This window comes from Hemibagrus wyckioides, linkage group LG01, assembly GCF_019097595.1.
Source record: "Hemibagrus wyckioides isolate EC202008001 linkage group LG01, SWU_Hwy_1.0, whole genome shotgun sequence".
In the NCBI taxonomy this organism is placed as follows: Eukaryota; Metazoa; Chordata; class Actinopteri; order Siluriformes; family Bagridae; genus Hemibagrus; species Hemibagrus wyckioides.
The window spans coordinates 30685780-30709761 of NC_080710.1; the positions used below are offsets into that span (position 1 = coordinate 30685780).

The window sequence follows — 23982 nt, forward strand, 5'->3', positions numbered from 1 at the left end:
AAAAACTTAACAATCAACAAAAAGTTTGGAACTGAATTTACAAAAACAAGACCTGACTGTTTACTTCAGTTAAAATTAATTTTACACTTATACATTATTATATTTATGATGCATACAATATAAGTGACTTTTGTGTATATATATATATATATATATATATATATATATATATATATATATATATATATATATATTTATAAAAAAAATATATAAAAAAAAAATATATAAAAAATATATTTTTTCTTCCTTCCTTTTATCAGTTTAAAGCGGCTTTAAGTCACCTGGTCTGTGTTGTCGGACACCATGGAGTGGTATGCGGCGTCAGCTACGGCGTACAGGTGAGGAGGATTTCCACTGCGCTTCGCACCCACGTACATCTTCGAGTGCTGAGAGAGGAAAAGAATGGAACAATATATATATATATATGAATGAATCTTCTTTTGGCTGCTCCCTACGTGTGTGAGGGGTCGCCACAGCAGACCAACTAGTCCGCACATCAACTTGGCACAGGTTTTACGCCGGATGCCCTTCCTGACACAACCCTCCCATTTTTATCCAGGCTTGGGACCAGCACTACATCTAGTGGCTGGGAATCGAACCCAGGCCTTCCGCATGATAGGTGAGAAACCTACCACTGAGCCCCAGTGGTAGGTTTCTATATATATAATGATAATATATAATTATATATATATAATTAAAATATATATATATATATATATATATATATATATATATATATATATATATATATATATATATATATATATATTTTAATTATATATATATATATATATATATATATATATATATATATATATATATATATATATATATATATATATATATATATATATATATATATATATATATAAATAATGGTAATAAATTATTTTTAAAAAATATATACAGTATATATATATATATAATGATAATAAATTATTTTTAAAAAAGATACATGGCAAATATGTCACATGAAAGGAAATGATTAAAATATGAAACTTCATTTGCAAGAAGGAAATGAAATGAGATTAAATGCTGAAAGAAGAGAGAGAGAGAGAGAGATGTTATCTATAATGAAATATGGAGGTCTATTTTCTACACACTCACACACACACACACACACACACCTCAGGAGTGTACAGATCAATCTTGTAGAAGGGATTGACGGCGATGAGGATGTCTCCCACATACGTGTAGATCTGATCGTTAGCGTAACGCTTCTGCAGATGCTCCGTCACTGTGTTCTAAGGAGGAAACAAACACGTTACACACACACACACACACATCTATCTATCTATCTATCTATCTATCTATCTATCTATCTATCTATCTATCTATCTATCTATCTATCTATCTATCTATCTATGAATCTGTCTGTCTGTCTAGATATCTTTCTGTCTATCTATCTGTTTATGTTTTAATTTGTTTTAGGTTGCAAACAGATTTAGCATTATAAAAAATATATATAAATTGTAGAAAATAAAATAAGGGAGACAAGCACAATATAAATTTTCAAGAGGCAAATACAAATAAATAAATAAATATTAAAAAGGAAAACTAAACAACAAAACAAATAATTAATATAACTACCTAAATAAATAAATACAATTATTTTAAACTTATTTTATTTATAGTTTGTCTGTTTATTTTAAAACAATATGATTGTTAAGTGACCTCAGGTGTGAGAAAGGCCTTAAATACTCTAGGAAATAAAATATAAATATGATAATAATAATAAAAAAAAATAATAGTAATAGAATAAAATAGAACACTTAATAATAGAATAATAATTACTGTAGCATTGGTCAGTAGTTTTTTTGCTTCCATACTGACCAAAAAAAAACAAAAAACCCCAAAGCCTTGTATCATATTAAGTTTTGTCAAAGCAGAACTAAAGTATTGGCCCCCATTCAAGCTTGCTTTATGCCACACAGGACTAAAGCTACTTCATTTCATTCCAGTTTTATTTTACTAAAGTTTCCCAGTTAATCTCAGTTTAGTGTGTGTATAAATAAAGCATTATTTCTCCTCACATCCTCTATTACGACCAAAAGTGAGCCCGAGATCATCTGCAGCTAAACAACTTCTTTTGTTCCTTCAGTCATTTGATGCCTATAAACAGAGCTGCTGCTGGGGGGAAATCGTCACTGTAAAATAATCATTTTAAATGAGACTCGTTAAGCATGGCTGCTCATGTTTGTTTTTTTTCTCTCTTGCTTTTTATGCTGTATTATATCTGATTTTTCTGTGTTTTTTGTCTGATTTGTTGTGTGATGGTGCCAAAGAAATACAAATCTTACTTCATCCAGCACTTCCAGGGTTGCCAGATCCTCCATGCTCTCAGTTTGGTCACTCGTGTTGTCTGTTGTCATGTTGTCGCCTTTTTTAGTGTGAATCCTTTCGTGTCTACGAAATACAACACCCAAACATGTAACTTAAATATGATTTAAGAAACTTTATGTAATAACTTGGTTTAATCTTTTTTGGAGTTCCAATGTGCCGGAAGAAGAATGGACACAGACTTCATTAAGTGTAAATAAATGAATGTCTGTGAGTCTGATCTAAAACGAGTCTGTTTAGCTTCCAGTGTGTTTTAGACGTGTGTTTTTCCCTCTGTCGGAGAACCTTACACAGAATTTTACTGACTGAAGATAAATTTGAGCTGCTTTATAGATGAACAAGCACTTGGAGAACATCTCAGAGAGCAGAAATGGGTTTGAGATCAACATTTACTCAGAAGATACAAACATTGGTGGGGGAAAAAATTAAACAGATCTTTTCTATGAATATATTGCTCCTAGTAGGATAGGGAAACAGAAATCCTTCTGAAACACGACAAATTCTTAAAGTCCTGAGTGTCTACTTTCATATGAGCTTCATCATCAACATGGACACGATAAACACAGGAGGAAAGAATAATTTTTGCCTCTGAGGAAAATAATAGATAGATAGATAGATAGATAGATAGATAGATAGATAGATAGATAGATAGATAGATAGATAGATAGATAGATAGATAGATAGATAGATAGATTCATTTTCCTGTCATTATTATTCGCTAGTCTTAATCCTCACAAATCATAATTAACAATAAACACAACTGTATGATCCCTGACTCATGTCTATCAGTTAATATTAGAACAATAAACAGTAAAGATATTTTAAAATATCATTGAAGAGTAACGTGTTAGAAGTGGGTGAGCTGTTTGTAGCGGCTAATTAAATGTTGCTTTGCAGCATTAAACGTAGCTATAAATGTATATGAATTACGAAATAATAATAAATTATTATAAATAAACAATTATTATAATAATTATTCTTAATAAAAACAAACAAACAAGCAAATAAATAAATAAATAAATGTGAATGTTGCACATCGCTGTGGTATCTGCGGAAATGTGTAATTATTAGAAAATAATCACTTGATTTTATTTGGTTTTGATTTTTTTCTCATAAAAGCATTTTTAATTATTTAATTATTTATTTTTCTAAATCACACACAGTGAATAATTAACAGTAAGCAGTAAAGACATTGATATTATTGCTAATATTTGAGAGCAACACGTTCTAAGATTCTTAATGTCATGCACTATACACCCTGCCATCTAAACACACTTTGTATACATTTGTTTCCAAGAGCAGTAATGATTTTAAAATGCTAAAACATGCTAATTTTAAAACAATACTGACAAAAACAGTGCTAGTAAAGTGTTAGCTTCAGGCATCCAGGCTAGCGATCCATGCTCCTCCATCCCATTTGGAGTTAGTTTGCTTCATTCGATCTGGTTTTTAAGCTTCTTCTTTACTAACAGGGAGCATCAGAACCCAGATTAGCTTCCAGGGGGTGTTGTTGTCAGGTAAACAATTATAGGTGCTCTGGGATCAGATCAGATCATCTAGAAGCATTTCAGACTCTTTAGCTGAACGTTTTAAGCTGAAGAGATTTAGCGATTAAAGCAAATAAAAAAATTGTTTAAAAAAAGTTTAAAAAGCTAGCGGATTTTACAAGCTAGTTAAAAAGCATTAGAAAAGCAGGATACTCACTGGACATTGATGAGTTTTAGTCACTAGACTACAGATCTATTAAGATATCGTTTCAGCTGAAGGATTTTTCAAGGATATTTTTTGCAGGTGAGCGGAACGACGTAGTCGAAATCCCATACCTGTCATCCCTGACTCTCCTCTCGATCTTTCCTCTCAGGCTTAAAGGACAGAAATGATGCGAAGGTTTTAGATACAGAGCTTTGGAGTGTGGAGAGAGAAAGAGAGAGAACTGGCCAGACTGGTGTACGACAATAAAACTTTAACAAAGCTTGAAGAGGAATCAGACACCGCTTAGCAGAAAGACTGGGAATGGATCACGGATCACCGTACAAAAAGATTAACACTCTCAAATTCCTCTGAAATTTGAGATAGTCAGTGGGTTCATACGTCTCAATTAGCAAAAAAAGAAAATCTAGATTCTTTTAGAGGGTGGAATGATGGCTGGGATTTACAGTAAATGGGGAATCAAGATGAAGCAGAACTTCTAGGTGGAAATATGAAATTATAGAAAGTTCGATATGAGGGATCGATCTGGAATTCTGAGCTAATATCACTTAAGCTGTTTTAGATAAATAACCATCGGCCTCCTATTCTGAAATGTTGTTCCTCTTATACCTTATACCACATGAATCTGACAACATTTTAAAGATTTTTTTGGGACGGTTTCAGCCAAAAACCTTGCTGATTTTCTTTTGCAGAAAACTAAATGATTTGGTGAAATTCACAAACACAGGATTCTTCATTTAATCCTCTACCAGTGAGACACATATATAATGACTTTCTATGAGAGCTATACTCAATAATGCATATATAACTGCAATTAAACAGTGGAACCTCAACATATTAATTTAATTGGTTCTAGAGGTGAGTTCTTAAAATGAAAATTTGTATTGAAATGAATTTCCTCATCAGAAATAATGTAAATGCAGATAATCCGTTCCAGCCTCCCAAAAATATGACCAATATTCCCAATATGAAGCGTATGGAAACTGTATGGCTGCTTACAAAGAATTGACCCAAGCCAAGCATTCCATGTCAAGGCTCCTCACAGGAAGTCGTGCCACCAAGTTTGGGATAAAAATAGAACAGACCCCCCACACCACCGATCTGTCAACAAATAAACACCCGAAAAATCACCTAGCTTTAGAACGCATGCTGAAGGAAATGTTGGTATCGTGGGTTTACTCTTTCCAAACAGCTTTCACTGACTGGAAAAAATTCATAAACTCACTCCGGTTGTCTTCACTTGACTTTCCACTGACGCTAACAAGTTTTGAATGGCTCCCGGACGTACTCGCGACTTAGCCTGCACTCGGTTTTGGTTCATTTGTATGCTGAAAATGCTTGGTATGCAGATGCAAATTTCGGAAATTCGTAGGGTAGGGCAATCGCATGCCGAGGTTCCACTGTACTGTAAATGCATGTTGTGGTGTAAATCTGAGGGGAGGACTTCCCCTGAACCTGGAGACTCCTTCTAGATGCTTTTTATAGGAAACTAATCTACACCTTCTGACCAATCAGATTCAAGAATCCAGCAGCACAGTGGTGTAACGATATTGTAATTCCCTTCGTGATACTTAAAACCTCAGGTCACTTTAGATGTATTATTAAAGGTTCTTCAGTTTCAATTCAATAACTTAGGTATGGGTTTTGACCTTTTTTCATGCCTCTATTTTTAGAACATCATTGAGCTCCAAGGTTCTCACTCAGTGATTTTATGTACCATACCTGGTTTTCTCGATAATTCCTATCTGGTGGTTGAGTTCGATCAGATCCGTCAGCTGTTTCTGTAGAGTTTCTTCTTGGCCTGTGATCTGTTTGATGAAGGCATGCTGGAGGAGATCCTGAATGTTCGGACGCAGCTCGAAATCTTTAATCAGACACCTGAATGAACATACAAACAAACAAGGGAGGTGAACTCTTAGATCAAGTCTCTCTAGAGATATGATACACAGTAAATATGCAAATATATAAATTTCTTTGATGAAAGTTCCAGTCAGTTATAGAGTCTTAACTACACACTGTGATATTCATGACTTTAATCCAATCGTAGCTTTTACACTATTTTAGAAATTAATTGATTTTATCCACATTTGAACCTGGTTCTTTTTAATTAAAACATCTGACATTTTAAAAATAAATAAATACATTAGATCAAATTTCTCTGGGTTTATGATTGCTGAAGTTGGCTTCTAAATGATGATGGCTCCAAAACCATGACTTCTATAATTACATCAAATATTTTTTGATAAAAAAGAAGCTGGTGGTCGAACAGAATGAACTCATTTGTTTCTAAAACTGAATTTCTGGCTCGGCCACACACACGTACCTAGAAGTGAAGGATGGATATATGACGGAAGAGAAAAAAAAGATACACAGATATATCCAGTCAAATAGACTATAATGGTTGTGAGAAAAGTTTTGAGAGAATGATGTCTTTCTAGATTTATTCATCTCATTCTTAGAAGATCTTCATATAAAGAAGCCCCGATAGTTTCATCAGGAGGAGAAGGATCTCTGTGGTCAAGATCATCAAAAAGAACTGCTAGTATTGGCAATACTTGCTGCTTTAATGTAGCTAGCTAGCTATCATAGCTAGGAGGAAAATTTATTAATTAATCATTTACATACATTTATAGTTCTGGCATTTGGCAGATGCTCTTATCCAAGCTTTGAAGTCTCTATCAATGAATGCATTAACACTGGTTCACTAGGTCACCAACTTAGAATACCATGTTGTTGCTGGATGCCCTTCCTGGCACAACCCTCCCATTTTATCCAGGCTTTGGGCCAGCACTGAGAGTTAACTTCTCAGTGGCTGGGATAGCTCCCAAGCCATGGCAATGAGAGCACGGGATCATGCCGCTAGACCACCATCTGCTTCCACATTTCACTTACTTGCGTATGAAATCGTTAAATTGATCAGACCAGATCTCAGGTTGTTGGAGAGTTGGTGGAGGATTTCTGTTTGAGAAAAAAAGACAGAAAATGGACAGTAAGAGACAATTCAAACCTTTCTCACATGAGGTCGGAGAGAAAACCTGATTATGTTCTGATTGGGATTTGGTTTTGTATTGAATTTATGAGGTAAAGAGGTTAGGGCTAGAAAACAAATACTTCAAATTCCTTTTGGGCGTAAATCTTAAATGGGATAAAAATTAAGATCAACTCAAGACACCCTGAAGTTATTAAAAGCCTTATAGAACACTCCTATGGGATGTTCTTCCCAAATGTTAATGCTATATCATCGGAATCTCATGGTAGCAGAATGGAAATGTAATGAAAAGAGGCAGGTTGGCTAATGAGAGTGTGTATGATGTTCTGTAATTCAGGATGTGTTCCCGTCTTTTCCAAACAGCATTCCTGGGATTCACTCCAGATCCTCTACAAGGTCAGGATCGAGTGCTTATTGAAGAAAAATTAACAAATAAATAATTTATGCCGAACATGCAGTGTGAGTCTGTTCTGTACATGGTGCTTATGGGAATTTCATGGAATTCCTATGGCTTTCTATGGGCTTTAAGGGGGTAACCCTAACCCATGCGAATACAACAGACACAATCTGGGATTTGGGGGTCTTCCATGGCAGGGTAATAGGCAGCAACATTATTTTTTTGTTTGTTTTTCCTGATTTTTCAGGAATTTTCTCAATGAACTTCCAATGATCATTTCCAGTGGGAATTTAATGGGAATTTAACATATGGGAAAATGAGTATGGAAAATTTCTATTTCTGGTCTGAAACATTATCAGTAAACCATCATCAGGCTCGATCTATCACTGAAAATAAAATAAAATAAAATAAAATTCAAATAAATTAAAAATAAAATAAAATAAAATAAAATAAAATAAAATTAAATTAAATTAAATTAAATTAAATTAAATTAAATTAAATTAAATTAAATTAAATTAAATTAAATTAAATTAAATTTTAAAAAATAAATACTTTCCCTTTAGGTATTATTCTTTTCTTTCCTTTTTTAAATTGTTGCCCTAAAATTTCTTTTAAATTATTAACTTATTTATTCTATTATTATTTGATTAGGTTTTTTGTTATTTTTGTTATTTTATTTTTTGTTGTAAATTTCTTTCTGTTACCACTATATTTTTCAGTATTAATTTATATGTCTCTGATTTATTGCACTATTTTATTTTCCTTTTTTTTTTTCAATAAATATTCCACTTATAAAGCATTTCAAATGTATGAAATCTAAATAAATCTTCTATTTCTTCTTCTTATAGCTGTACATTATCCTCTGTGAGTGTGTAGGGGACATGGAGGTGATTTGGGCCTCGCACATGATGGTGAATATTGACATAAATTCACATCTGTGTTGTTTTCCATATGGAAAAACACAAGCAAACGCTTAGGACTGAACCCTTACGATATCAGGAGCTCCCGTAGAGCCATGTCCCTCCCACTGAGATAAGCACACACAGACACACACACACACACACACACACACACTTAACAGCATCCCGAAGGACCCGACGCCACTGCTGAACAATGCAGCTAATTAGACATCATTTACAGGCGTGTGTAAAGAGCCTTTTAGCAGTGGCATCCCAAACTGCTCCAGGCGAGCAGCAACGGCATCAACGCCCTGTCGTACGTCCCGAGCCAGCAATTCATTGCACTAATGGTTTATGTGTGTGTGTGTGTGTGGAGGGGGGTAGAGGGGGAGGGCAGACGTCTCGGCTTATCACACAATGCAGCCTACAAAACACTGAGACCTAACAGACGCTTTAAAAATGAGTTCTGTCCCACCAAGGTTCGGACTATTAAACTGCTTTCTTATCAGCTGGAAAAAATACTGCATGGAGGTGGAAAAAACACAAGCAGGATATCTGCATTTTAAATCGAATTCTATTTATCGTTTTGTTCAATGACAAAAAGGATGCTTGGTGTGTTTTGTTCTGACGTCATTTTTTCCCCTGTTTTCTGCTACAATGAGCGGTCAATGACGAGATACGACATGAACGGAAATAACATTCGATAACAAGAAACAAAAAGTAAACACTTCACCTGAATAAACACAAAGGTTAATAAGGTATAAAAAAAACCTTTTTGGGAACTCGATGAGCCATCCTTTTAAAACGTTATGAGAACATTTTGTTTCGAAGAGTATACAGTAAAATAAGCGTAGAAGGTTCTAGAGAAAGTTTCACCATCAGAAAGAAAAGAACCCTAAAATGCACGGTGAGAGAAAATGCTAATGGTTTTTAGCCATTTCCTTTTTTTCAGTCACTTCAACACTTCACCTGAATAAAAAGACAAATTAAGAATGCTAAGAAATTTTAGGAACTCTAAGAGCTAATAAGATACTTATTTGTTAGTTATAATAGAAAGAGTTTCAAGTAGAACCCTGATTATGAAGGTAAGAACATGGATGGTTCTGAAACACCTTCAGGAAGAAAAGAGTCCTAAATAATCCAAGGTTTTGGATAGAGCGTCCAGTTAAGAACACCATTTAGGACCCTATGATAAAAAAAACAAAAAAACATTTACATTACCTTTTAGAGTATATTGCTGTTTTAAGTACTAGAACGTTTAAAGTAGAACCCCTGTAGGAAGGTAAAAATATTAAATTACCCAGGAACCTTTGAGAAATTTAAGATCCATTGAAGGTTCTAGAAAGCTTAAATTAAAGAAAGACTAAATTACACAAGGAACAATTGAGAAAATATTTTTAGAGTGTACAGTATAATAAACATGGGAGGTTCTAGAGAAGGTTTCAAGTGCAACACCTTCAGGAAGAAAAGAACCCGAAATTACAGAAGGTTCTGGACAGAATTTCAAGTAGAACCTCTTTAAGACACTAAGAACTACTCTTGGAGTATATAGTGACCACTGAAGGATGTAAAGAGAGAACCCTTTTAAGAAGGCAAGGGCCCTAAATTACACAAAGAACTATTTGTTGAAGGTTCTAGAGAGAATTTCCCCTTTGTAGAGAAGAAACCCTTTGGGAAGCCTTGTAATATTCCTTTAAGAAGTTAAGAGCTCTCTTAGCATATTAAGTAACCACTGACGGTTCTAGGGAAAGTTGTAAGTAGAACCAATTTAGAAAGATAAGAACTCCCTTTAGATTCTTTAGGAAGATAAGAATACTTTTAGAGACTCTATGAGCTGTTCAAAAAATTAGAGAACTGTACTAAGAGTATTTAAAAACCACCAATGGTTCTAGGTTGAGTTGCAGTTAGAACCCATTTAAGAAGGTAAGAACCCCGTTTAGGAATCTCTTTAGCTTCTTCTTCAGGAAGCTAAGAACCCCTTTAGAAGATCTCTGAGATAACTGTTTATAGTAACCACTAAAAGTTCTAAAGACGGAACCCAGTTCAAGGGGCTAATAACTGAGTTTAAGGGCACCTTTTAGAGTATAAAGATGCCCACATCAGACCAGAGAAGACCTTGTGTAAATTTCTAACTCGTTTGTGATAATGAACAGAATGAGAAAATATTGTGGATGTGTAAACACTATAAACACTTGCCAGATGAACAATGAGTATGAAGATGATCAGTTCGCACCCTTTCCAACAAAAACCTTTCCCCTTTGTAACATGAACTTATTCCTCCAGAGGAAACAAAATAAAAAAAACCCACACCACTCCCTCAACCTACGTTCATATCTATAACTGACGCAAACCACCAATAGTTCTACAGGTTTAAAAAACATTTAACAAAAAGCAATTTCCTTTCAAAAAGATCTCTTTAAGCAGCTAAATTACCCCAAATTCCCCAAGAAAACCTTTTCCTTAGAGTATATTAACTAAATAAGGTAAAAGAAAAAGTTTCAAGTAGAACCCTGTTTGTGAAGGTTAGAAGCTTCCAAAAGAGGGAATTTTCCCTTATGAATTTTCGCCTTAAGAATTGAAATTTTGCAAGAGATTTGCATTGGCATGCGAAGCATTTGCAGCATAAGAACGAACCAAACGCCGTACGTCCGGGAGTCCTTCAAAACTTGTTTGCATCAGTGGAAAGCCGAGCAAAGTGAGTTTACGGATTTTAAGATTGTTTTTCAGTCAGTGAAAGCTGTTTGGAAAGAGTCACCCCACGATACCAACATTACCTTCGGCATGTGTTTGAAAGCTAGGTGATTTATCGGGTGTTTTTTTGTTGACAGATTGGTGGTGTGGGTGGTCTGTTCTATTTTTAGCCCAAGCTTGGTGGCACGACTTCCTGTGAGGACCCTTGACATGGAATGCTTTGCTTGGGTCAGTTCTTTGTAAGCAGCCATACAGATTCCATACACTGCGTATTGGTAAGGCAATTCAAAATTGACATCTCTGGCATATGCCCTTATCCAGAGATACTTACACTTTATACATGAAACAGACACAGGAACAGATTTTCAGGCACACGTTGGTTATATAAACCTAGTCCTAAGACTTAATATATAATCGTTTCCTACAGGATAAGTGTCTGAATAAATCACAGAGATGGCTGTGAATAATGGTTTTGATGTTTGTTGCAGGGGGCGTGGCCTCATGCACTGTACTTGATTGTTAGTCATGCTCATGACATGATCATTGGCTGTAAGTGTGTGTGGAGAACTCGAAACCTCTTTAAAGGCTTCTCTGACATGTCCTTCACTGACAAATGGTGTGTTTTTTTTTAAAGAAATGTCGTGTTTTCTGACTAGAGAAAAGAAAAGACTGATTACTTCCTATCAAAGGCTATTTTTCTACAGGATGTCAGTTGAGATAGATTATAGAGAAAGATTCTATCTAGTGTTATTTCTAATAAATGACTGAAATGATGGATTTGGACTGTGAATTATTCCATGAGCCACCTAGCTGAATAGGGTTGTAACGTAAATCATAAGTAAATCTTCATTAGCAATGTAATAGGGTCTCTCTCTCTCTCTCTCTCTCTCTCTCTCTCTCTCTCTCTAGCTCTCTTTCTCTCAAACTGTTAGAGAGAGTTATCATCCAAAAACCCAGAGAGCATTAAGCGGTCCAGCCCTGCAGACTAGCCCAGATTGAGCTGTCTGATTTAGGCAGGAGATGCCTACACTCTGCCTTCTGGCACTCGATGGGAATGAGATACAGCCAGAGCAACCTGACTCAGACAGGCAGGAGGAGATGAATGAGCTTGAGGCAAAGGCACAAATAAACAACCCTGAAAAGAAAGTCCTTACTGGGTCAGATCTCAGAACTACACTGTAGGTCTACAAATCTGAGTTTTATACCAAAATTCTCCCAGAACTCAGGATTACTCATCAGTCTTTTATATACAGTGGAACCTCGGCATATTAATTTACTTTGTTCGTAAGCTGAAAATTTGTATTGCGGAACGAATTTTCCTATAAGAACTAATGTAAATGCAGATAATCCGTTCCATCCACCCAAGCACTTTTACCACTTTTAGAGGCTCAAGTGGTTAAAGCACTGGGTTGTTGATTGGAAGGTTGGGGATCAAGCCCCAGCACTGCCACGCTGCCACTTGTTGGGCCCCTGAGCAAGGCCCTTAACCTTCTCCACTCTAGGGTTGCTGTATCATGGCTGGCCCTGTGCTCTGGCCCCAACCTCAAAAGTTGGGATATGTAAAGAAAGAATTTCACTGTGCAGTAATGTACATGTAACAATAATATCACACCATCTGTTCTCTTTCAGCAGGAAGCAATTAGTGCTATAATAAGTCTATAATGAACTCAGAAACTACACTGACCTATTAGTTCTTCAAGAGCTCTTGGTTGCTGTTGTAGAAAGGACATTATCAGCAGTTCCATTATTTAGTGTCCAGTGTCACCCAAATGAGGATTCTGAGTCTGGTTCCTCTCAAGGTTTCTTCTTCACATCATCTCAGGGAGTTTTTCCTCACCACCTTCACCTCATTAGGGATAAATGCTAGAGATAAATAAACTTTAAACTTTATAATCTATGTTTCTATACTTCTGTAAAGCTGATTTGAGACAATGCCCATTGTTAAAAGCGCTATGTAAATAAACTGAATTGAGTTAAATTGAATGATAAAGGCTTCTTCTTCTATTACAACCCTTCACATGCTGTTCATTCCAGGATCATCTCTGACATCCCAGTCCTTCTACACTCATTCAGCCATGACCCAGAGCTTGTAGTGAAGCTACGGTTTCATTATTGTCTCCTAAACAGCTGGAATAGCTAATAGAATGTGTATAATCCAGCAGAGAGAAATAATCATGTGTACAGCTGCAGTCAGAAAGATTTCTACTTGACCCTGCGATGACCAACCACTAGGTGCCTTCAAGCAAAATGTGATAGAAATGGTTTGATGTGGCTGTGCAGCAATTCTGTGTGTGTGTGTGTGTGTGTGTGTGTGAGACAGGGCAGGTCAGAAAACACCATCAAGATGACACAAGATGATAACAGGGTTGTAAAGAGTGAAGGTGTGAAGGCACAAACAATCCGGTTTCGCCCTTAAGCCACATTATTAACATCACAGTGATTTAGATTAGAAGTAACATCTACATTCTTTCCTCATATTCATTTAATCACATATATATATATATATATATATATATATATATATATATATATATATATATATATATATATATATATATATATATATATATAATAGGAGTGTAGTATATTACTAATAATTAGCTGCATAGATAGTCCTAGTTGTAACCATCACAATAACCAGAGAATTTATATGAATTAGTTTAACAAAGGCTTCTACTTGAAAACTGTCATAGAATAGCACTTGATCCAGCACCTTCTGTTATTTTGTAGGTTCTCAGGCACAAGATTTAGTGAAGCAACACAGAGAGTCAACTGAGGTCATAAAAAATGGATAAATGTTAAGGATAACTTTTATAACTTTCATTCTATTTTCCTATATACTTCTGTAGAGCTGCTTTGAGACAATGCACAATGCTAAAAGCTCTATACAAATAAATTCAATTGAAAATTGTATTGAAAATGTGTGTGTGTGTGTATTAGGAATTTTTGGAATCTGTTAACTCTATGTGCTTTTCTGTAAAATAAACATGCATAAATATGGTTTGAAGGATAAGCTGACCGAGCGCTAATCTGCCTTACGTCCAGCTCACAGCTCATAAGAACATTATTAATAGAAATTCAGACTTTGATTCAATTTCCGATTAAGACGATGTCTGCTGTAATGTCTTCAAAGAAAAACAATCATCATTTCTGTATTAAATTTTAGCCTATATTCCATCATTTTTTTAATGTATTTTCAAGCAAAATGTATTGTGGTTACAGTAAACTGTCTAGTAGTGCTGGACTTCTCCTCTGTCTCACTCAAGATGATATCCTGAGACTCAGGAAACTCCACCCTGTATGTATGCAGATGTCATTTATAAACAGCTCTTAAATCCAGAGATACATTTCAGGTGTAAATATTGATGTGTGTTTTATTGATGTGAAATTCATACTCTGGAATTCATGTGACAGGTCACATGTACGATCTTGTAGTTTGTTGATGATTCTAAAAAATGGATTTTGTCCTTACAAGTGAGCTCCGAGTATCACAAAGTCATTCGGGTGTTCCTATAGGAAGTGTAACACAAACTCCCTGAGAGCAGCTCGAATGAGCAGACGATGATAATAATAACCTCGCGATAATCTCAACGCGCAATCTCTATTCAGAATGACACAAAGCTACACGGAGAAGGTGGAGAAAATCAAAGCAGAGCTCCATGGGCTGGAGAGGTTTGTTTTGAAGCGTGTTAACCTTAGGAGAGAGCGTCACCTTGGGATTTTGAAGAGAGCCCTCATGGGGTGGAGGTCAGCCAGGGGCGGGTCTCCATCTCCCAGCTCGACGGCGGTTATACCCAGAGACCAGACGTCACAACGAGCGTCGTAGGTGGAATCCAACTGCTGCTCACACGCTATGACCTGTAATAAACAGGTTATTATATTTAAATAAATAAACTGATGTATACAGGGATATAGAGCTGGAATAAACAAGCTAGCTAGATCAAAAGACCTTAATGTAACAGTTATTGTTATAATATTTATGTATCATGTATATAATATTTTATTATATGTATATGTATATATATGTATGTATATATATATATATATATATATATATATATATATATATATATATAATATAGGTGTCTTCCGTATAGCTTTTTTATTATCATTATATATTTATATAATATTTATGTATCATGTATATAATATTTTAATATTTTATTATATATATATATATATATATATATATATATACATATATATGTATATATATGTATGTATATATATATATATATATATATATATATATATATATATATATATATATATATATAATATAGGTGTCTTCCGTATAGCTTTTTTATTATCATCATTAATATTATTATTTTGGATTAATTGTACAGAAATATTTTTGTTTTTTTGCATATTAATGAGACAGGGTTAAGGACAAGATCCTGGACCAAATCTCACCCAAAAGTACGGTACCTTGGGGCAGAAAGCAACATAACACCCAACTGTTTATAATGCATAGCTTTCCTAAAGCCTTTATATCAATATACATATATTAAATAGCATAAATTAACATATTATCAGATCTGAAATGATGCATTAAGTCAGTAAGAGTTAATATACAGTTGTTATAACAGGCTTATGATTCAGTTACGTGTCTCTGTGTCACATTTGGGGTATGATAATAAGGTAAAATACAAAAGGTTTAGCTTGTATGACTTGTCATAGAGTTCAAACTCGAGGTTCACATTAGAGAAGCTCCTTATGAAAGAATAAAAAAAAAACAGGAAGTTTTATTATGAAAATATATTTCCTTTTGCTAGCTCAGGATACAGCTACTGCTTTCACTCAAGGATAAGAGTCATTATTAATAAAAGAGAAATCCTCAAGAAAAGTGAAAGAAAAGTGTTCTAATATAAAACCGACACAATTTATTTTACCTGATGTCACGGTATGTCCTTTCTCTCTGGAAAAAAATAAATCTCCTTTTCCCCGACTGTAAAGGCTTCAGACGGAATTCCTTTCCTCTAAATAAAAACGTATTTCCTCCCTCAGTGGTGTGATTTGCGATTTGTCTTAGCTCGGGCGTCGATCCGATCTAATTCCCACAATACAAGCTGATGGTGGCTTTGTGTACTCTCTGTGCTTTCGAAGCCACCACTCCACATAAACCTTATGCAAAGTATGAGGGCACGGCAGCAACGTTATTTGCAATTCATACATTTACAGTACATTTCAGAAAGACACTTCCATCACTCACAGCACTTTAACCTTTACTCTCAGCCTGTGATTTCTGGAGAAATCCATGGAGATAGAAGGAGGATAGAACGGGAAGAAGATGTTACCTCAGGGGCCATCCAGAACGGCGTTCCGACGGAGGTGTTCCTCCGGAGACGGGTGTTGGTTAGCTGAGCTGATACACCTGAGGGATGGAGGAAAACGTCAAGATCTAATTTCTACGCATCTTAAACTTGTGGAGTTTCAGAAAGACATAAGCATGATGTTTAGCTGAGACTGGATTTAACTGTTGAATAGAATGATTTATGATGATGATGAAAAAAAGGATAGAAGATATATAAGATTAGTAGATGAAGCAATAGAAGCAATTTAGTGCTGTGATGTAAACACTAGCTATATAATAAACTCTTTATAAGTAATACATAGTCTAATCAGGAACGATGTATTAATGAATAATGATCTCCTGTCAATAATTAATAATTGACAACTCTATTAGAATTATAATAATTATCCTATAATATAATATAAAATAATATTTATTTTACTTAATGTATTCATTTTATTTTTACTTTTTTATATTATTTTTTCCTTTTATGAATTCTTTCTTTTTTTCACATTTTAGAATTAAACCTGAAACATTTTAGTAAAAGTTTAGTTTTAATGAGTTGCATTTACTTTAAACTAAGCAGGTTAATTTAATTTATTAAAAAATAATAATTACTTATTACTTATTTTCTGTTAAACAAGTTAAATAAGGAAATTCTTACATTTCAATTTTGGTAATAAACCATTTATAAACAAGCTATTAATTAAACAAATAATATGCACTTTAGTAATGAAAGGTAAATGATCAGTTAATAATGAATAATCACTGCATAATTATAAGAAAAATAAATTACTTAAATACAATATATGACAACTAAAAGTGTTATAATACAAGTTTAATTTTTATAAAAAATAAATAAATAAATAAATAAATAAATAAATAAATAAATAAATAAATAAATAATAATAATAATAATAAAGTAAAAATATACTTTTTTTTTCTTAGAATAACAGAACTTTACCTCGGTCCTCACCATCCTGCAAAATTTCAAATCAAAGATTTCTCTGCTGGAAACATTTCTGAAAATATCAATAATAAACAAACAAACAAAGTTCCTATGATTGTTGCACAGCACGTAGTAGTTTTAAACTTCTACTTCCTGCTTGTGTGCACTCACTGACCTCACTGACCATTCACAATGATATCCAGGCAAATGATGAATTGTTTTTAAAGACAAATTATCAAAACCTCCATCAATCAACTGCAGCATTGACAGAGGATTTGAATGGAAAGCAGAAGGAAATGAAGGGGGAGATTTGTGTATCTGCTCTCAGCCGTGCTCGCAGCCTACAGGAGAAAAATAAAGCTTTTACAAGGACTTTGGCAGGTGTGTGGATGTGAGTGTGTGTGTTAAAACTTATAAGTCTAATACATTTTGTCTTGTTTTGTTTCAGCTCTAAAGTGTGATTTTACTGAAATGAAAGTGTTTGTGGTTAACATGGAAAACACCTTGTGTGTAATCAATGTGTATAATGAGGACCTTCTTTCAAACACACTCTGTGGTGTGTGTGTGTTTGTGTGTGTATATGAGAGAGAGAGAGAGAGGACAGGGGAGAGAGAGAGAGAGAGAGAGAGAGAAAGAAAGAAAGAAAGAAAGAAAGAAAGAAAGAAAGAAAGAAGATCAAAGGTTATATCTGAAATATAAACACACATTCAGGTCATTCTGAGGACCTTCCAATGACATCACAATGGTTAGCTAATTATCACTATGCTACACCTGTCCCTCACACTAAACTTAACTTCATTTACCAAAAAGACAAAAATATTTTGTTTTGTAAAGCCTTTCAAATATCCACTGTACTTTATGAGGACCAGGAGATTATGAAGACTTTTTACATTTATGCCATTTTGGCACAGACACCCTTTATCCAGAGCTCCTTACATTTTTATCTCATTTTACACATTTGAGCAAATGAGGATTAAAGGCTTTGCTTAGGGGCCCAGCAGGGGTAGCTTGGTGGACCTGGGCTTCGAACTCACAGCCTTCTGATCATTAGTCCAACACCTTAACCACGCCCCAGTTTCCTATCACTGTGCCTCATTCATCATTCTATAGCCAGATTTCCTGCCAAATTTCTCTCAATTTATTTGGAGTCAAATGTGTATGATGAAAAGCACAGAAAAAGAGAGCCGACGCAACAAAAAGTCAGCTAAGCGGTCAGAACACATCTAGAAACTGCGGAATAGGCAAAATTTTCCAGTAATGCAGCTCAGCCACTGAGGCACATCGGCTATAATAAACAAACACCGTCTCTTCCTCCTTTTTTACATTATTTTTTCTGAAAATACAACATTTCTTTTGGATGGTCATTAAATTGGTAATAAATGCATGATTTAAACCTGAGAGCATAATCTGTATATAAAACTTGTCAACAGTTATATGATCTGAAGGCGATAACTTGAGGTTCACTTTAGAAAAGCTCCTTAAGAGTTCCTGTGGATAATTCGGAAATACATTTGTTTGTGTCCAGTTTAAAAAAAAAACGAGGCAGAGTTTTGGAACATTTGGTGGTTTACGAGGACATTTTTGGTCCTCACAAAACACATGCAGTAATAGAAATGAACCAGGCTGCAGATTTCAGTGAATCTGAGCAGGACACGATGCGCTGATGATGTGCATTTAATAAATAAATGAAAAACTTTTCCGCTTTTTTAACATGAAACCAAAGTCCTAATTTACTAAGAAGCAAAACAGCAAAGCTCGGATTTGCGTGTGAACCACGACCAATTGTACATGCAGTTTAGTCGTCCTGATGTGGATTATTTACAGAGGATAGTCGTCTGGATGACGTCACATGCAAAGTCCAGGGAGGAAAAAATATTTAATGAGGGTTCTGCGTCGATTAATTGAGAGTTTCAGCGACAAGTTCAATACTGGAAAAAGAAACATTGCACACATGTTCATAGAAAAGATATGATCTAAAGACACGAAAAATATAAATAAAGCCGTTCTGTTTATAAGATTTAGGTATATTAATGCTTATTAAATGCTAGCAACAGTCTGGATGTGAAACATCAGTGAATAATGTAACATTAAATTTTACTGGATTAAAATGACAATTTTGAGTGCATTTCTAATTATATATACATTAATTACACTTAAACAAAAACAGCTTAAATAAAACGTTTTTCTGTCTTTGTTAATTATTGGCTCATTATTAATTCATTTTTACTTATATCTTTCTACAATACTGGATTTTTGCCTTTTCTTTCTTTCTTTCTTTCTTTATTTCTTTATTTATTTATTTATTTATTTATTTATTATTTTATTTTTATTTTGTCCAGTTATCAACAAAATTGGGACACAGCATCATGAGTTCAACAGAACTAGATTTTTAATTTTATGTCTATCTATCTATCTATCTATCTATCTATCTATCTATCTATCTATCTATCTATCTATCTATCTATCTATCTATCTATCTATCTATGCACTAGAACTATTCTGAATACAAACAGGAAGTAAGGGTATATCTCTACAGCGGCGTTACACTTTGAGATGAAAATGTGCGGTGTAGTGGAAGACTTCATCCTAAGGGACTCTTCGAAGTTTTGTCAAACAAATTTGTACCAAACCAAACTTAACATCAAACCCCGACTCTTAATACCCTTGAAGATGTCAAACGATGTAACAAACTGTTGGGATTTGTCAAGGTGGAAATTGGAATTGGAACAGGAAGCGAGGATGTATTTCCTCAAAGCTTTTCCATATTGGCACCAAACTTGCTTGTGACATGCATTTAGCAACATCACCTAACCTTAACAAACAAGAACTGAGACCATTTGCATCTTAGAAGGAAAGACAGAACACAGGAAGTGAGGTGATATCTCAGCAATGGCTAATGTTTTGCCTTCAAATTTAGTATTAAAAAAAACCTGGTGCCCAGTGGCTTCTGGTTCTGTAGGAATAGAAAGTGCTTGGCCCCCTGAATTGCTGCTTATACTGTATTACGGTTTGTTGCACTTCCTTGATTTGTTTTCTTTTGTGTTGGATTTAACGTTTGTATTGTTTAGCAATTGTGTTGGGAAGAATAACATTGTAATAAAGTCTTTGAAGGTTAAGGAGAGCATGAGGAGATAAGTATAGTAATGTAAACATTACACATATGGGAAAGGAATTGCTCAAGAGCTCGTCAATCAAAATGGCTGATCTAGACTCTCCATTCAACAAGAAGACTGAATTTTCCTCAAATTTTTCATTTCATTTCTAACAGTAACTCAAGTGCACGTTAATTATGTAAATCAGGGGTGTCAAATTCTTTCAGTGTGAAAACTTTTAAACCCACACAAAACATCAGCAATTTATTTGAAACTTTGCAAAGGATTTCAGCACAAGGCTTATCATTATTTCATGCATGATGATAAAGAAAGGTAACTTAAGGAAAAAAAATTTACATTTAACCTTTGTTTGTTTGACACATGGGTCAACCAAATGTGCCTCATAAGTGTAGCCAAAGTCAATCCAACCGTAGAGCTGAGCAGTAGAGTGTGATGATCAGGGCAGACTTTGCAAATTACGATGTTCAAGACCGAAAGAGAACAAATATAGTGAGAGGGAAGAGTTCTTGGGAAAGAAATGAGCATTTTCTTGCTGCAGGAACAGTGTGACTTAATATTATAAGTCATACTATGCTAACATTTGATGAAGCACAAACACACACACACAGGGAAAATGACGCAATCACTTTTTGTTTGAGTGTCTAAAGCCTCTAAAACACTGTGTTCCTATAAAATGGCACACGTATCACATTCCTAGAAGCGAGACGCCGTGCATGACAAGCTAGAACCGCTCTGTGATACGTCTCTGTTCACACGGTATAACAATAACAATCACCAGCGTCATGTTCGGGAAATTGATGCCGCTTTCATTTTTCTCAGTACGCTGTATTATATGTAATGTGGTCTGTACAGAGTGTGAGATTAGCATCAGTGTTTTTAGCAAGTGTTGATTAAAACTGCGAGAGTGCTCAGCGGCAGGTAGCGCTTTCGCAAAATTTCGAATGATGACCGACTGAGAGAGTGTGTGCTGCTCTAATTCAGTCTGAAAATTGTGTTTTTGAGTGTTTATAAAAAATAAATAAATAAATAAACATTGGATCAAGCTAAAAAAAATATGCATCAACTCATGGAAGGTAATTAGGAGTCAAGAATCTTATTATTCTATGCTTAAAGTCCATGGAAGTCTATGGAAGTTTATGGAAGCCTATAGAAGTCCATGGCAGTTTTTGGAAGTGTATGGAATTCCATGGAAGTGTATGTACGTCTATAGAAGTCTATGAACGTTTATGGGAGTCTATAGAAGTCAATGGAAGTTTATGGGAGTCTATAGAAGTCAGTGGCAGTTTATGGAAGTCTATCAAAGTCAAATAAAGTTTATGGAGGTCAATGGAAGTCCATAGCAGATTGTGGAAGTCTTTGGAAGTCCATGGCAGCTTACGGAAGTATATAGAAGTCTATGGAAGTCAATGGAAGTTTATGAAAGTCCATGGCAGTTCAAGGAAATCAGTGGAGGTCCTTGGAAGTTTATGGAACTCTATTTGAAGTCTATGAAAGTCCATGGAAGTTTATGTGGTCTGTGGAAGAACAGTATGGTATAAAGTTATGAAATTTGCCACACTGTTTGTGCACAGTGCCAATAGCCATTTCACCAATTTTAGCTTCCACCCATCAATACCTCTAGGACAACCAACAGGTCAAATTTCTGCTAATCAAGTCATGATTAATGATGAGCAATTTGGAATTTCCTGACAACCCTTCACTCTTTTTTTGCCCAGTCCTCACTACTTTTGTGTGAGAGTGGTCCCATCGTTTAAGCTTTAGTTGAAATTCTACACAGCCCTACAGTCATAGAAGCCTGTATGAATTTGGATATTTCTGTAACACAGTCCCTGCCAAAATTATTGGTGCTCTAGAGCCTTAAAATTTGGGTTTAAGATGAAAACTTCATTACCGATATTTACAGCTAAACTAGATTGTTAGAAAAATATTGGAACAATTTTGGAATGTTTTTTTGTTGCCCGGATGTTTCCTGTTAGATTGATTGTTTAAAGAGTTAATAGCTCTTGGTTTGATCCCTGGGTTTCATGTGTGAAAACTGCATTTGTTTCTAAAAAGGATAAACCTACATGAAGACCAGAGAGCTGTCTATGGGAGAAAAGCAGAGCATTTTAAAACTAAGGAAAGAGGAAAAATCAATCAGAGCATAGTGTTGCACAAACACTGGGCATAAACAGTACTACAATATGGAATGTCCTGAAAAAGGAAGTAGCCGCCGGTATTCTAACCACCAGATATCGAAAACCACAAACCAACAGCCAGTGACACCATCAACAACCTCCACAGAGCATGGGTGAAGGTCTCACAAGACTTTGAGACATATGGTCCACACCACAAGATCCACACCCTTCATCAGCAGTCAGAATCAGAAGGCCAGACTGAAATTCACCAAGAAATACAAAGACGATCCAAAAAAGTTCTGAAACCGAGATGAACCTCTACCAAAGTGATGGAAAGACCAACTTGTGGAGAAAGAAAGAATCTGAACATGATCCAAAGTATACAAGCTCAACTGTGAAACATGGTGGTGGTAGAAGTATCATGGCTTGAGCTTCATAGGTGCTTCTGGAACATCCTCACCGATATTTATTCAAGATGGAACTCATGATGGGAGCAGCAGAAAGAACTGCTTATTTTAACTATAAAGCACAGTTATAGAAAATATTTATTTATTTATTTATTTATTTATTTATTTATTTATTTATTCACTTATTTGTTTATTTATTTTTATTAATTAATTCATTCATTCATTCATTCATTCATTCATTAATTAATTCATTCATTCATTCATTCATTCATTCATTCATTAATTCATTCATTTATTTAATTTTATTTATTTATTTATTTTTATTATTTTTAATTTATTTATTTTTATTTTTTTAACCTCTCCTATCCAGTGTCACCCAGATGAGGATAGGTTCCCTTTCAAGTCTGGTTCCTCTCAGGGTTTCTTCCTCACCACCATCACCTTCGATTTGCTATTAAATTTAAAATTTATAATTTATAATTTGTATAATTTCTATTCTATTTCCCATAAAGTGGCTTGTCATTAAAAGCACTATATAACTCGAACTGAACTGAATTGAATTGTATAAAGTAAAACGTGATTACTGACACAGTGAACTTGGAGTAAGTAGATGATGATTTTGGAGAAGGTGTCTCCAGTGTCAGAGGTAGAGGACAGAGGAGTCGAGGGAATGCCTGTTTATTTCGGCTTTGACGTATGTAAGAACACGAGCTCATTTCTTTAACAAATATCCCACGACATGGAACATAATTATGAACAGATTGGCTGTGTTTTTAATGAATAAATAATAATAACAGAGGAATAAAACTCTTCAGCACACGCTGTTATAGGAAAATAATCAACGTCGGATTGATACAGCAGTAGAAACCCTGCAGAAGAACTTCAGAACTCTTTCACTCCTGAGGATGTTCTTCTGTCCTGTCGAGAATTCCTTGCCATGATTCTGCGCTCGTACAAATTTGCATGACCCGAATTATGTAAAAAATTATGAAGGTCATCTTTCTTACACAATTCAAATGAGCTCAAGTCTGTGTCCTTAATAGTCAGATCAGGGATGAAGGTTAAATATTAAAGGTT

General features: G+C 34.8%; 1 protein-coding gene across 2 annotated transcripts in view; it reads right to left on the reverse strand.

Annotated features, from left to right (window-relative positions):
- myo3a (myosin IIIA) overlaps nucleotides 1-23982 on the reverse strand; it is a 101414-nt gene that overhangs the window by 30005 nt on the left and 47427 nt on the right. For both annotated transcript variants that reach the window (XM_058398604.1, XM_058398611.1), the window contains exons 6-12: nucleotides 16324-16400; nucleotides 14739-14884; nucleotides 6943-7008; nucleotides 5773-5928; nucleotides 2301-2406; nucleotides 1128-1244; nucleotides 282-386 (exon numbers count right to left, since the gene is read on the reverse strand). In XM_058398604.1, the coding sequence (XP_058254587.1) occupies nucleotides 282-386; nucleotides 1128-1244; nucleotides 2301-2406; nucleotides 5773-5928; nucleotides 6943-7008; nucleotides 14739-14884; nucleotides 16324-16400 (773 nt within the window). The remainder of the gene's footprint in view (nucleotides 1-281; nucleotides 387-1127; nucleotides 1245-2300; nucleotides 2407-5772; nucleotides 5929-6942; nucleotides 7009-14738; nucleotides 14885-16323; nucleotides 16401-23982) is intronic.